General features: G+C 44.5%; 1 protein-coding gene across 1 annotated transcript in view; it reads left to right on the top strand.

Moving 5' to 3' along the window:
- The window catches only part of ADAM19 (ADAM metallopeptidase domain 19), a 77250-nt gene that overhangs the window by 1880 nt on the left and 61204 nt on the right, over positions 1–14166 (top strand). Inside the window, exon 2 of the mRNA XM_014543158.1 lies at positions 2683–2753. Coding sequence (XP_014398644.1) covers positions 2683–2753 — 71 coding nt within the window. The remainder of the gene's footprint in view (positions 1–2682; positions 2754–14166) is intronic.

Raw genomic sequence — 14166 nt, 5'->3', positions numbered from 1 at the left:
ACTCACTGTATAGTAAATATCATACTAGATCTTAACGAGGATGCAATACATAGGACAGATTTCCAATACCTGGTGGAGCTGAAGACCTATTGAATCCAGCACTAAAGTGAAAGGAATTTTAACCCTTCTCCGGGGTCAATATACGAGTGGGTCAGCTCCCTAGGAGAAGTGACATCACCCATTCCAAGCGCACACAGTAGAGTTGCAAGGGAAAAGCTGGGTAAAGCTGGACAGGGAAGCTGTAGATCCTTGCAATGCTGCTTCATTGTTTTGCTTGAAATGTCTCCTGGAAACAAGGAACATCATCTTTTAAAAATATCAGTGTCTGAGCATCTTCCAGACCAGAAAGAAATATATTTGGATGGCCCACTTAAAGGTAAATATTTGCCCTCCTGTTGCAGCTTGTGTCTCTGTTGGGGAGGGGAGACAGTGCTTCGATTTCTATCAGCTTTCCTTTTCTGTGTGGGCTGTCACATGGCCACCTGCCTCTTGGATAAGAGGATTGCTGCGGCTCTGTCACCATGTGCTTATTCTCAGATAACCACTTGGGACTGTGTCCCTGAAGCCTAATGTGATTGCACAGGGCTCTTGCTCCAGAACTCCCCAGAGTAAAGTGGCAAAGGACCAGCAACCAGAATAGACACGTGTTGGCAGAGCTGAAGCAGGACACCAGAAACAGAGAAGTGAATCCCTTAGTGGAAAGCTATTGGGCAAGCATCCACCTAACTTCCTCTCCCCATAGTTTTGAAATGTACTTCTTAAGAGAAGTCAATAGGACAAATTAGCCAAGAAAAAAGCAAAGGACAGGGTTGCTCAAGCATCCTGGATCAGAAAGTTCAGATCTCATCAGAGCCCTGAAGGGGTTGCCCAGGACTCTAATGGGAAGTGGGTTTTGAGGCAAAGAAGAGGAGGAAATGTGCTTGGAAGAGGCAGAGCCCCAACCAGAAGTGGCGGAGGAAGCAGGTGACCTACTTTCTCAGACACCACAACGAAGGTTTTAGGTTCACCTTTAAAGGGGCAGAGACTTCACTCTAGTAGAGCTTTTTGGATTGAGAGAGACTTCAAGAGTTTATCAGTGTCTTGGTATCAAGTTAGAGAGCATATATTTAAAATACCCCAGAGAATTGGTGCTGTTTTAAACAGGATTAAATATGTAAATACCCTGATTTAAATAAATAAGCTTTCCTTCAAAAATAGTTTACCCACCCTATGTTGAATTGTTGAAGCATGGAAGTTTGTTTTGACTTCGATTTTTAATTTCTTTGAAAGTGTCCACAATAATGAGGTAAAAAGAGATAAAAGCCCATTTCTTAAGCAATGATAAAAACATAGAAAATTACACAAAGGAAAATAAAATTAACCCATAATCCCATTGCCTGGAGGTAACTATGGTAACTTATTGGTTTAGGTTTTTTTCTCTCTACTTTTTCCTTTTACAAAAGTATATTTAAATAAAATATATAGTGTTATATTTTGAGTCTTTGTGCCTAATGGTTATCATGTATAGCTTCTTGATAATTTAGAAATTATTTAAAAGATTGTCTAGTGTTATGTCATATGAATGGATCATTGTTTATTTACCCATTCTCCTATTTGGACATTTAGGTTATATTTCATTATTCAGGGTTGTAATTAATGAACATCCTTCTATATAATAAACCTTTGCCCATTCTTCCATTTGTTCCTTTCAGACATAGTCTTATATTACTGGGTCAGAAGGTCTAAACTGTTAAAACTCTTAGTCCATACTGTCAAATATTTTCCAGAGTTGGTGGTGTCAAATTGAATTCTCACTGGTAGGTATGAGAGTGCCCACTTTATAGTGTGCTCTGTTGCACTATGATTCATGGTTTTAAAAATCTGTCACTTTGATTTCTTTTAAAGGTATTTTTAAAAAAATTAGAGGTGGGTAGTTACTAGTGACGTTGAACATACTTTCTTGTATGATATCGTAAATGACCTATGCTGGGTGTATAACACCTTTAGGCATCAGCAAATTTGCTCTAGTATGTAAAATGTATCTTCTTTTGGACTTATAAAACCTTAGCTTGAAGTGCTCCTAGTTTGTCTCCTCTGAGATGACTGGGGTATTTATTTAAACTGGGAGCCAAAACAAAATAATGTAAAATGAGAACGCATTATGAAGGGGCTTTCCCTGGTATTTTAGATAATAGCCACCATGTACTGGGGGCTTCCTATATGCAGATAAATTCTTTGCATTCACTATGCCACTTAATCCTTCTGAGAGCCCCGTACGTTTGGCTATTATTATCTGTTTTATAAGTAAGGAAACTGAGTTGTAGGCAGGTTTAGGAACATGCCCAAGTTCACATCACGGCAGTGCCAGAGTCAGCACTTGAATCCAGATCTGACTCCACACAGAATTTGCTGCTGAAGATCACGTTTTCCAGCATTTGCCTTTATCAGATCTGCATGCAGGCACTTACAGCACATTTCAGCTCGGAGTTTCTTTCCTTTGTCTTTTAGGCGCAGGCAGATGGGGGAGGGGAATTGGTCCTTCTGGGATTGCAGCTATTTTATGTTTGGGCTGGGAATGCAATTGACCCTTTCCCGTTCACTTCCTGTGGATCAATGTCAGAGGGCTGAGCTAGAGCCTGTGTGTGTTCCTGGGAGCCTCCACCCTGCTTTTAGGAACTGACATTCTTTTGTTGTTGCTTTTAGCATCCACTCAAAGCTGAGCTCAGGGTAATGGCCGAGGGGCGAGAGCTGATCCTGGACCTGGAGAAGAATGAGTAAGTGGAGTCCTCCTTTGTCTAAAATGAAACAATTCACTTCCATGTCAATGCCGGACACAGGTGCTGCTGTTTTGGAAGGATTGGAAGGAAGCGATTAGCGAAGTGACACAGGCTCTCAATCTGTGGTTTCTTTGTGCAGATCCTCTTGCAAAGACAGTGTTTCCACAATCTCTTGACTTGCTGTGAAATTGCTAGACTGTTTAATGGGCTGTATTTCCGGGGCTGCTTCTTAGAGTTCACTGTGTGTGTGTGTGTGTGTGTGTGTATGTGTGAGAGGGAGGGATGGTCTGGAGGACTCCAGCAGCTGTCTCACTAGCTGCAGCACAGGGCATGGCAGGAAGCGAAGGAGATTAGAGGAAAACAGAGGAGAGAGGCAAAGCGGAGTGTTCTGGGATTTGCACCTTCAACCCTGGCTGCTCTATCTGTTCGGGGTCGGCTAAATCCGAGATTCTGCCAGTAGGGGCATGGTCAGCAGTCTCCTGGCTTCTTTGGGCTGGTTCTTCCATCTTTTTAACCGCATTCATCTTGGGTGGTGGCCTGAGTCAGAAATATTTCCACATTGATTTGCCATCAAGCACAGTTATATCTTGATTCATGTTATGGAGCAGGTGAATAGATAATGCATAGCCCTGTCTGTTGCCTGTTCTTGGGCCATTCCCAATCTGCTTGGCCACTGGAGAGCTCTCCTTCATTGGCCTGGAGACCACAGAGGCCTTTGGTCTTTCCCCGCCAACGGTCCCCCTTTGATGCTGCCACACAGACCTTGCAGATAAGGCTGCCGGGCTCGGACAACTGCCCATCTCTTCTTGGCAGCCACCCCGGAAGCAGATGAGTAATCAAACCCGTTACTGCCAAGAAAGGGATGGATGGGCGCCTTCCCATAACCAGAAGGATGGGAAGGCTGCTGAGCTTGGGTGGAAAGCGAGAACATAAATTATTCCAAATTTGGGCTTTTGGTCCCTTGCGAAAGGAGGGTGGGTGGAGTCGGAAAAGTGGCAGAAGTGAGACTTGAGCACTCGCAGTAATGCGGCTTCATCCACGCCTTTCCTCTGCCTACAGAACGTTAGACATCTCAGTCATTTTTGCTTGACTGAGAATATGTTCTAGACCAGTGGTCGGCAAACTGCGGCTCGCGAGCCACACGCGCTGTGGCCTTTCAGTGTGGCTCTTCCACAAAATACCATGTGCGGGCGCACGTACAGTGCGACTGAAACTTTGTGGCCCATGCGCAGAAGTCGGTATTTTGTGGAAGAGCCACACTCAAGGGGCCAAAGAGCCACAGTTTGCCGACCACTGTTCTAGACTATGAACTAGAATGTGTTCTTTTTGTCCCATTTCCCTGGAAAGACCTGGCTGCCTCTGTCCCAGAGGGTGCCGGCTCTGCATGCCTGCGATTTCTCCTTGCATAGTCTTCCCTTTGTCCTGAAGGAAAAGGCCAGTAGAGGGTCTGTTCTTGACAGTCTCTCTCAGGGCTCTGCTTCACTTTCTCATGGTCCCAGCCCTCTAGCTCTGGGCTAAATGCTCCCTGTTGCCACTCAGTCTAATCTGCTCCATTCTGCCCCCAACTGGAGTACCCCCCCCCCCCCCCCAGCTTCCTCTGGGTAGTCCGAGTGGTGGGGTTGCTGTCATGGGCAAATCTTTAGGAGTTGGACTTGCCAAGTAGGGATCCCAGCATTCGTCCTTCCCTTCTGTTTTGGAGCCTTTGTAAGAGGTCATAGGAAGTTGTAGTGGGAAGACACTGAGTACAACTGTCTTATGTGTGGATGTAGAAACTTCAACTCAGAGAGGGGTAGACACTTACCTAAGGCCACACAGCAGGTAAGCGAGAGAGGTGAGAGTAGGATCCTCTGTGTTCTTGGCTTGGATCTGAAATTAAGGAGAGCGCGTGGATGTGGTTCTATTGTGTATTGCTCTGAGCAGCTCTCTGGCTTCCCAGTGAGCGGCAGGGGCCTGGATGTGGTTCCTGGGCTCCTTGAGTTGGCAGGAGGCAGGAGACTTGACAAAAATGGAAACAGCAGCGTCAAGCACTATGACCTCATCAGGTATACCTGGGGGACAGCTTCCTGCTATTTTCGTCTAAATTGGGCTTTTTGTTTTTGAACATGTGTTAGTAAGCGGAACTCCAACTGCACACGACTTCCTATTGTGTTTATTTCCCAAAGCCTTCTCATTCATGGTGCGTGCGAGGCCAGATGCAAAACAGCTTGGGGGTGGGGATGATGCTTTTCTGATCTTTCAAATCTCTCTGTTAAAGTTTTTATAATCCTATGACATTCGAGGGGAAACTGGGCCCTGTGCTAAGCGACTCCTCAGTCTGTTTTTTAAGTTCCTCAATTCATTCATTTTTTTTTTTTCCATCTCCTATGCATCTATAGCAGTGCAGGCACCAGTGTCAGTACTGGGGATATAGCTATGAATAAAACAGTTCAGCCCTTATGGGGCTTATAGTCTGCTGGTGAGAACAGTAAGCAGATAAAGAAGTGAATGTGTAGTATGTCTGGTGACAAGTGCTATGGAAACAAAGGAACATACGGGCTCAGAGAGCAGGGATGGGGAGGGAGGTGCCGTTTCAGAATGATGGTCAGAGAAGGGCTTGGTGGTGAATTGGTATTTAAGTCAAGACCTGAAGGAGATGAGAAAATGAGCCATGTGGATGGCTAGGGGATGGCTATTCCAAGGAGAGGGACAGCCAAGTTCAAAGACCCTAATAGATTGTGAAGGTTTCTTCTCTCCCTTCCCAACCGCTATACATTTCCCCTTACATTGGATTCATGGGTGCCCCAGGGAGCTGTGGGCAAGAGCTTCTGGCACTCTGAGGGGAGAGAAGACATTTCTAATGTCTTTTTCATCATCCTGAGGTGTCTGGACTTCTCCCATCAAATCAAAGCCCACGTGCTAATGCATGGCCCAAAATAGCAATGAGCAGGCCTTTAATGGAATTCGCACATGGAGGGATTGCCAAGAATGGTGAGGATGGAGGAGCATGGGGGTTGGGCCAGGAGAGAGGGAGGGGCCTTTAGCTCAGGCAGCAGATACCCAAGGTGCCTTAGTTCAATAGCATGGCAGCTGACAGTGATTTTCTGCTGTGAAGCAACTCAGAATAAACAATGATGTTTATCTACTCAGTGCACAAGCATCGCAGAGATAATCTGCATTTGGCTTTCCTGTCAGATAGTCCTGGGTTCAGGTCCCAGCTCTCCCACCTCCTGGCTGGATGTCCTCTCTAAGCCTCAGTTTCCCTGTCTGGGGTATAATGAAAGTCACACGCTCTAGAGCCATGAAGATGAAATGAGATGGTTCACGTAAAGGACCGAGCATAGTGCCTTGCTCATATTATATACTCAGTAAATGATAGCTACTGTGATTTCTCACGAGTGTCTTATTTTTTTTCTCACTCGTGTCTTTTTCTCATAGCAACATGCTCATTGTAAAACACTTAGCAATACCCAAGTATAATAAGTAAAAGAATGAAAGTCTCCTACCCACAAGAAGAATCCACTGTTAACAATTTTGGTGAGCATACCTTGGACCTTTTCTATGCGTGTGGGAATCTGCACATAGATACTCATAGACACAGTCGCACAGAAGCACACCCACAGGCTGCTGTTTTTGTTGGGAAGGGAGGAGCAGAAATGAGATTATGCTATACATATTGGTCCACGCCTGTTTTTTTTTAGACTCAACCATATGTCATGAAGGTAGTACACTGCTCTAATGGAGTATATATTACATTGTTTTATATTTATTCACACATATACACGTAATTTGCAAATATTGGTGCATAGCTGCTGTTATGAGACCCTTACTTGTGGTTAGGGCAGTGTGATACAGTACTGAGCTCCGAGGCAGACACGTGGAATTGCTCAAGAAGCCATTTGGCCCCTCTGAGCCTCAAATTTCTCATCTTTCAAATGGGGGTTTTGTCCCAGTTGGGCTCTAAGAGCTACTACTGTTCCACCTATTTAAAGGATAACATGCAAGTGGAAAAATGGAAAAGAAGCATAGAGTTTGCTCTCCATTCATGGAGACATCCCTGGAAAGAGGGGACAGTGGGATAAAGGAAAATCGCCTCCAAACCATGGACCTTGAAGTTGAGGATGAACTACTAGTTTAGGTAACATAAACACGAGAAGGGAAATTACAGAGAAGAAATTATGGTGCTGTTTCCACAAGCCACAGTTTGGAGGCATGCATCCATAATGTTTTTTCTCCATGTAATTTTCCCTATGCTCTGAGGATTGGCTCATCAACCCAGAGACCATAATGGGCATAAAACAATAACAAAAAAAACTTGTTTGCTGAAATGAAATGGAACCTTGCTGAGCTGTCGGCATCTGGGGAGAGGCACACCTCAGGGAGTTTAGGCCTTGTCTTTCTTCCCTTCTCTTTTCTTTACTTTTTCCCAAGAGGAGGGCACACTGAACTCTTGAACCAGCTTGCAGGATGCTCATTGGGCTGCATTACTAGAGGTCAGGGTCACTACATTAACTACATTGTAAGGTCACCTTCGAAGGCAAATGAACAGCTCAACTAGTGGGCACTAAGCCCAGAGGACCTCTGGTCATATGCTTCTCTCTGCTCGTCTCTTACACACATTCTGGAACTCTCATCTCTTCACTATACTGCCCTCCCTTGGAGTCCAAATGATGATAAGATTTGGGTTTTGGCTTGGAAAAGGGACAGCTGTCCTTTGGTCTCACCCCATTCATTGTGCTTCAGGCCTGGCTAAAGACAGATCCTGTTTGCATCAGTCTAGCTAGTAAGAATGGAGATTTATTTTCTCCTGTGTGTGTATATCTACCTCCAGACCTCCTGAGGAACAGTAATTGTCAAAGCAGAATGGGGGCATTTAGAGGTTTGCTGGTCCTAGTACTCACCATTACTTCTGACTTGAATCTCTCTTCATATCTGGCATTTAGAGGTTTGCTGGTCCTAGTACTCACCATTAACTTGAATCTCTCTTCATATCTCTGACTTTTTTTACAAAATATATATTTTATTGATTTTTTACAGAGAGGAAGGGAGAGGGATAGAGAGTTAGAAACATCGATGAGAGAGAAACATCGATCAGCTGCCTCCCGCACACTCCCCACTGGGTATTTGCCCGCAACCAAGGTACATGCCCCTGACCGGAATTGAACCCGGGACCCTTGAGTCCGCAGGCCAAAGCTCTATCCACTGAGCCAAACCAGTCAGGGCATATATCTCTGACTTTTTATCCGTCCCTCAGAGATCCCCTAGGGAAGGAGACTGCTTTTGTTGGCTTGGAAATCAGGCTACCACCTGGAAAATCAAGTCATTTGTGATTTAGCCCCCTCATTTCCTCCTTTCCCCCTCCATCCTATTTGAGTTGTACAGTACTGAGGAGCAGAGAAGGGGAGAGCTAGCAGGCAGGAGAGGAGTTTCTCAGCACTAGACAGGATGGATTAGCTCTCACCTCTTCTGCTGCACTTCACTTCCAAGTAGGCCTGGCGGAAATATGAAGCCAATCCTGAGCAAAACCCTGCATACCGCCCAGGCCTCGGAGCTCTCCCCGCCCCCACCCTCCCGGCTTCCCCTGGCATCAGGAGTACACTTTAGCACCTTATCTAGGACAAGGAAAAAGGACCACTCCCTTTGTCCCTCTCTTGTCAGGAGCTTCATTTGTTGTTGGCAAAATTCAGTGTCCTGGATCAAAGAGAAGCTTAAGAAAGGCTTAGGACAATATCCCAATGCTTTTGGGAAACCGTGTTTCACTGAGTTGCATTTAAATGAGTCGCACACATATGGATTACATTTCACTTAAAATACACATGGCTTAAGAAATTAGAGGATATCATTCTTTAACCAAGTACTTGGCAGATCTCAAGTATTCATAATGTTTTCCCAAACTCAGCACGCAGCTGGGCTCCCCACTCCCTGCAGCTGAGGTTGTCCAACTCAAGGAGACCGGTGCCGAGGAAACAGTTGGATGGATGGGTGGGGACACCAGAATTTGATGAGAGCTGCCTGTGACTGTTGGAAGCTTTTTTCAAATATTGTTTTTGAAGTATGAGCAACTGAATTAACCCTGCCGCAGTGACTCAGAGGCGGTGAGTGCGTGAGTGAATTTGAATTCTGAGTGCTGTGCTTGGCTGGCACCTTGCCCCTGAGAGACCCTGTGGTCCAGTTGGAGATGCCATTCCCAATGCTGGCTTTGCAGACAGAGGTTAATTCCATTTCTAGTTCTCATAATGTCCAGCACCTCTGAAGTCACAGACCAAGTGGATTGCCAGCCGATCTGATGTGATCTTCGTACAGGCCAAATTCTCAACCCTCCTGCTGCCTAAGCAGAATCACCATTATTTCTAAATCATTGGAAAAATGATGTTACTGTCATAGGGTCCGTCGCATAAACTCGGTCTCAGTAATTAGGACTGGTGATCGGCAGGGGTGCAGCTATACAGGTGCTGGAAGAGAGGACCAAGGAGTATCCGGAATGGAAATAACCTAGGTGTGTTGATTCTGAAGGCCATGAGCACATAAACCCCAAACCCCATAATCCATTGAGCAAAACAGGCTTGGGTTTTGGTGCCAGAGCGACCCAGATTGAATTCCGGGCACTGGCACTTCCTGGTTGGTTGGCCTTCAGCCAATCACTTGCCCTCCGAATGTTATTTCTTCACCTGTGTTCACGATAATAGTCCTCAGTGAGCGTTTACCGAGAGCCGTCACTGTGCAGAGGCAGTTCACACTCTGTCTTATTTAATCTTCACGGCAGTCTTTCGAAGGAGATATTATTGATTCTCACATTTTATAAATAAAGACACTTTGTGTGAGGAATTCAGGTCATTTACCCAGTGTCAGCCAGAGCCAAGGGTTCAACTCAGGTCTACCCGCCACTTACTATATTCTACTGCCTCATAGGAAATAGACATTAATACCTTCATGGCCGGGTGGGGTAGGCTGAAAAAATACCCCCCCCTCCCCAATACTGTTCTAAGAGAGCCACATTCTATTCTCCTGAGGCTGTGCTACCTTATATGGCAAAAAAGAGACTGTCAGTGTGACTAAATTGAGAATCTTGAGAAGGGAGATTAACCTGGATTGTCTGGGTGACCTCTGTATGAGCGGAGATAGGAGGACTTGCCCATAGTTAGAGAACAAGGCAATGCTGACCTTGGAGGCAGAGATTGGCGTGTTAAAGCCACAAGCCAAGGAATGCTGGGAGTCACCGGAAACGGGAAGAGGCAAGGAATGGAGTCACCCACAGGGAGATTTCAGCTCAGTAATACTGATTTCATGCTTCTGGTCTCCAGAACTGAGGGAGAATAGCTTTCTCTTGTTTTAAACCACCAAGCATGTGTAATTTGTTACACAGCAGCCACAGGAAATGCATACGTGGGTGTGTGAGGTTTAGAGATAATGTAGTACAGTACCTGGCAAATAACAAGCAGTTTTTCAAAATGTGCTAACATTCATTAATGCCAACTTAAGAACGTGTTTTCTGAAGTGTCATGGTGATGCAAAACATTGCATGTGTCCCCTGTGACGGTCTTCAAATAGGAAAGTGACAACAGAAAAACATATTGACAAATAGTACGTGGGGTTATCGTTCATCAGCATTTCCCAAGTTCCGGGTCATGCATGCACGCTGACGCTCTGTCTGCCTTCGAATTCTGGCTGAGGAATGGGGGTCAGATATGCATAATGATGTCATCAATCATGGTGATAGCTGTAGTGTAGGAGATGCCTCTGTAGCAGGCCCTGTTCTGAAGTGCAAGTGCCTATATTATCCCTATTTGGCAGATGGGGACCCTGAGGCATGGAGCCACATGACTTGCTCAAGGTCACCTGGATGGGAAGGGCAGGGCCAGGCTCTTAGCCATGGCCTCACATTGCCTTTCAGATGCCCTGTCCTTGCTGTTCTTCTGTGTATGCTGTTCTTCCTTTAGCGTTAGCGTTACCTCGTTATTCTGCCCTCCCTCTTTTCTTTCCTTCTTCCTTCCGTAGGCCCTGGTTAGAATTTGGCTTCCAGTGTCCTGTGGTGGTGTAATCCAGGCAGGCCGGATCCAGAGCCTGGCGCCTGGCGCCCACTGGTGATAAACGCTTTGGCAAGTTGCTTCACCTTTACATGTCTCAGTTTCCTCATCCACGTGATGGGGCTAATAATAGTGGCCTATGTCAGATGTCGTGTGAATTTGCTAATGCAATGCTCTTAAAGGACTTATACCATGCCTGGTACACGGAGAGCCCAATAAAATAGTCACTATACTTGTATTTTGTGGGATTGGAAAAGCATGTAAGAATGAAGTAAGAGGGAATTCCCCTGAGTTGGTTTCCAAATGTAATTATAAGACTTGACCTTAAAACCCATTGCCCCCGGGAGGAAGCTCACTTCTGCTCTGCAGCCAGTGCCCAGGTTGACCTCATCGTATCTCAAGAATACAGCATTGCAGGGTCCCCGGGCCAAACTGTATCTCTTCTCTGTGCCTGCGGAATCAGTGCCCGTCCCGCCCTTGGCAAGTCCCTGAACTGTACGATAAGGAGTCAGGATCTGTTCCCCGGTTCCGGCTCGCTCTCCTTCCAGGGACCCACAGCCAGGGCTGCCTTTGTAGCCAGGAAGGATGTCCACGGTTTTCTTTTGTCTCCAGCTTATTTCTCCTGGCGGCCCTTCAGCAGGAGTGCAGGGTAAATGAATGGGAGGAAGCTGTCAGCTGGCCTGTCGGCCTTAGATGGACCCTTGTCAGAGTGCAGGGAAGCTGTGCGCTCGGAGGAAGTCGGGAGTTTATTCTTGAGTCTGAGGATTCCTTTACCGCCAGGCTGTGCACCTTCAGGGAATGAGAGCTGGCGTCCAGTGAGTGAGCATTTACATGAGCATACTATTTTACATAGATTTTTTTTAACCCTACGTATATTTACCCAAATAGGGATATACGGTATCCTCAGTTTATAGCCTTTGTTTTTTCACTTGGAAATATAGCCTGGACAATCCCAAATCATTTAAAAAAATTTTTACATGAGAACTTTTGGGACTGTTTGAAAACTTTGATAATAAAATTCTAGAAAAAAATTACACAAATAATAGAGTTTTAAAATAAATAAGCTCATACTTTATATACTATTCTGTAACTTGCTTTTTCATTATTTATCTTTAATATCTTTTTATGTAGAACATTTACTAGTATAGGCCTGTTTTATTCTTTTTAATGGCAACATAGGATTCCATTGAATGAATGACCAAAATTTATTAATTTATCTTTCACGGACAGTTAGGCTCCCAACTTCTTGCTATTACAAATAATGCTGCAGCAATAGGCTTATACATAATCGTTAAGCACATTTGCAAGTATTTCTGTAGGATTGAGAGAAGTAGCATTGCAAAGTCAAATAGCATATGTGTTCCCTTTTTTTCCTTCACTTTCAGAAACAGTGCTGGAGTGAACACTCTTGTATTCTTTGGAAGGTCTTACCTATAGTGTAGGAGATGCCTGCTATAGAGGCATTTGCTAGATGTGAGTCACTGGGTCACACCTCCTAGATGTGAATCATTGGGTCAAAGGAAATTTACATGGAACACATAGGAAGATTAAGGCACATTACCTTTGGTTTCTCTCTAAATTACATCTCATCACCTTTATTTAGATAACTTGCTTCACGTACTATTACCAGTGGTTGACTTTGTAGTTTGGGCAGACTAAACCCAAGCTCTCCTGCATTAAAAAAAAAAATCAAACATCACAAATAGCTTTATTGATATATAACTTAGATACCATATACTTCATCCACTTAAAGTACACAACTCAATATATTTTTAGTTTATTTACAGAGCTGTGCAACCCCACCATATTCTGGTTTTTGAACATTTTCATCACTCTGAAAAGAAGCCATCAGCAGTTATGAGTTGAATGTGTGCCCCCAAATTCATATATCAAAGTCCTAACCACTAAGTGCCTCAGAGTGACCTTATTTGGAAATAGAGTTATTGTGGATATAATTAGTTAAAATGAACTCATCCTGGAGAAAGGTGCTCCCTAATTCAGTATGACTGATGTTCTTATAAAAAGGGGAATTTAGACACAGACATGCACACAAGGCGAACTCCATGTGAAGATTAAAGTTATGCTGCCACAGCCAAGGCACCACCAGCAGCTGGGAGAGGAGCCCAGAACAGATCCTCCCTGAGAGTCTTTGGAGACAGCATGGCCCTGCCAACACCTTGATCTTGGACTTCTAGCCTCCAGAACTGTAAGACAATAAATTTGTTTTTTTAAACCACATAGTTTGTGGTACTTTGGTTGTGCAGCCCCAGCAAACTCGTATAAGCAGTCGCTCCCCACCTACCCTATTCAGCCCTAGGAAACCACTAACCTGATTCCTGTCTCTATGCATTTGCTTATTCTGTACATTTCCTATAAAAGGAATATACAATATGTGGTCCTTTGGGACTGGCTTCTTTCTATTTAGTGTATTGTTTGTGAGTTTTATCCATGTTGAACAGCATGTATCAGTACTTCAGTCCTTTTTGTTGTTATTCCATTGTATGAATTTATCACTTTTTGCTTATCCATACATCTATTGATGGATCTCCTGCCTTTTCAGCCACAGCTAACTTGACCCCATTCTACAAGGTTGATTTCAGCAAATACAGATTAAGCACCTATGTGTACTAGTAAAGCCCTATGCTAGGTGCTCTAGGGAGCAGGAGCAAACACATTATCCTTGCCCTCTGGCTGTGTACTCTCTGAGAGAGAAAACATGGACAGCCAAATCCAAGGCATATTACAGTTTTACATAAGAGAGTTGAAAGTTCACTGCTGAGGAGGCAGGAGGGAAGAGAGGATTTCTGACTCCGGGAGAGAGAAAGCTTCTCTAAGGAGGACAGCCTGGAGCTCTGTCTTGGGGGAGTAAGGAGAGTCTTTGGATGAGGGAGGGAGGGAAGAGAGGTGAGTGGAAGCATGAAAAGGAATTCAGACTGAGAAATTAATATATAAATATTTGGTCTGGATCAAGGGGAGTCAAAGCTGTGGTGTTAATAATCTCTTAGGAATTCAGTATTCCAACCAGCCAAATCATTTTAATTCTGAAGAGTGGACATGCTGTGATGGAGGAAGTTGAGATACTATGGGAGCTTGGGGAAAGGGAACCTACCCTGGATTGAGGGTCAGCTTCTAGGAGGAAGTGAAGTAAATAAGAAATAGGGCTGTGGTAAAGTCCCCTACTATGACTGTGTAGGTGTCAATCTCTGCCTTAAAGTCCATCAAGAGTTTTTTTAATGTACTTTAATGCTCCTATATTGGGTACGTATATGTTTACAAGGGTTATATTTTCTTGTAGAATCATTCCCTTTAGTATTATGTAGTGGCCTTCTTTGTCTCTTGTTATGGCCTTTATTTTGAAGTCTATTTTGTCTGATATGAGTATTGCTACCCCAGCTTTTTTGTCCTTTCCA

The sequence above is a fragment of the Myotis brandtii genome, unplaced genomic scaffold, assembly GCF_000412655.1.
Source record: "Myotis brandtii unplaced genomic scaffold, ASM41265v1 scaffold32, whole genome shotgun sequence".
NCBI classification, from domain to species: domain Eukaryota; kingdom Metazoa; phylum Chordata; class Mammalia; order Chiroptera; family Vespertilionidae; genus Myotis; species Myotis brandtii.
Note: the sequence above shows the minus strand (reverse complement) of the source record. Positions and strands in the feature narration are given on the sequence as shown.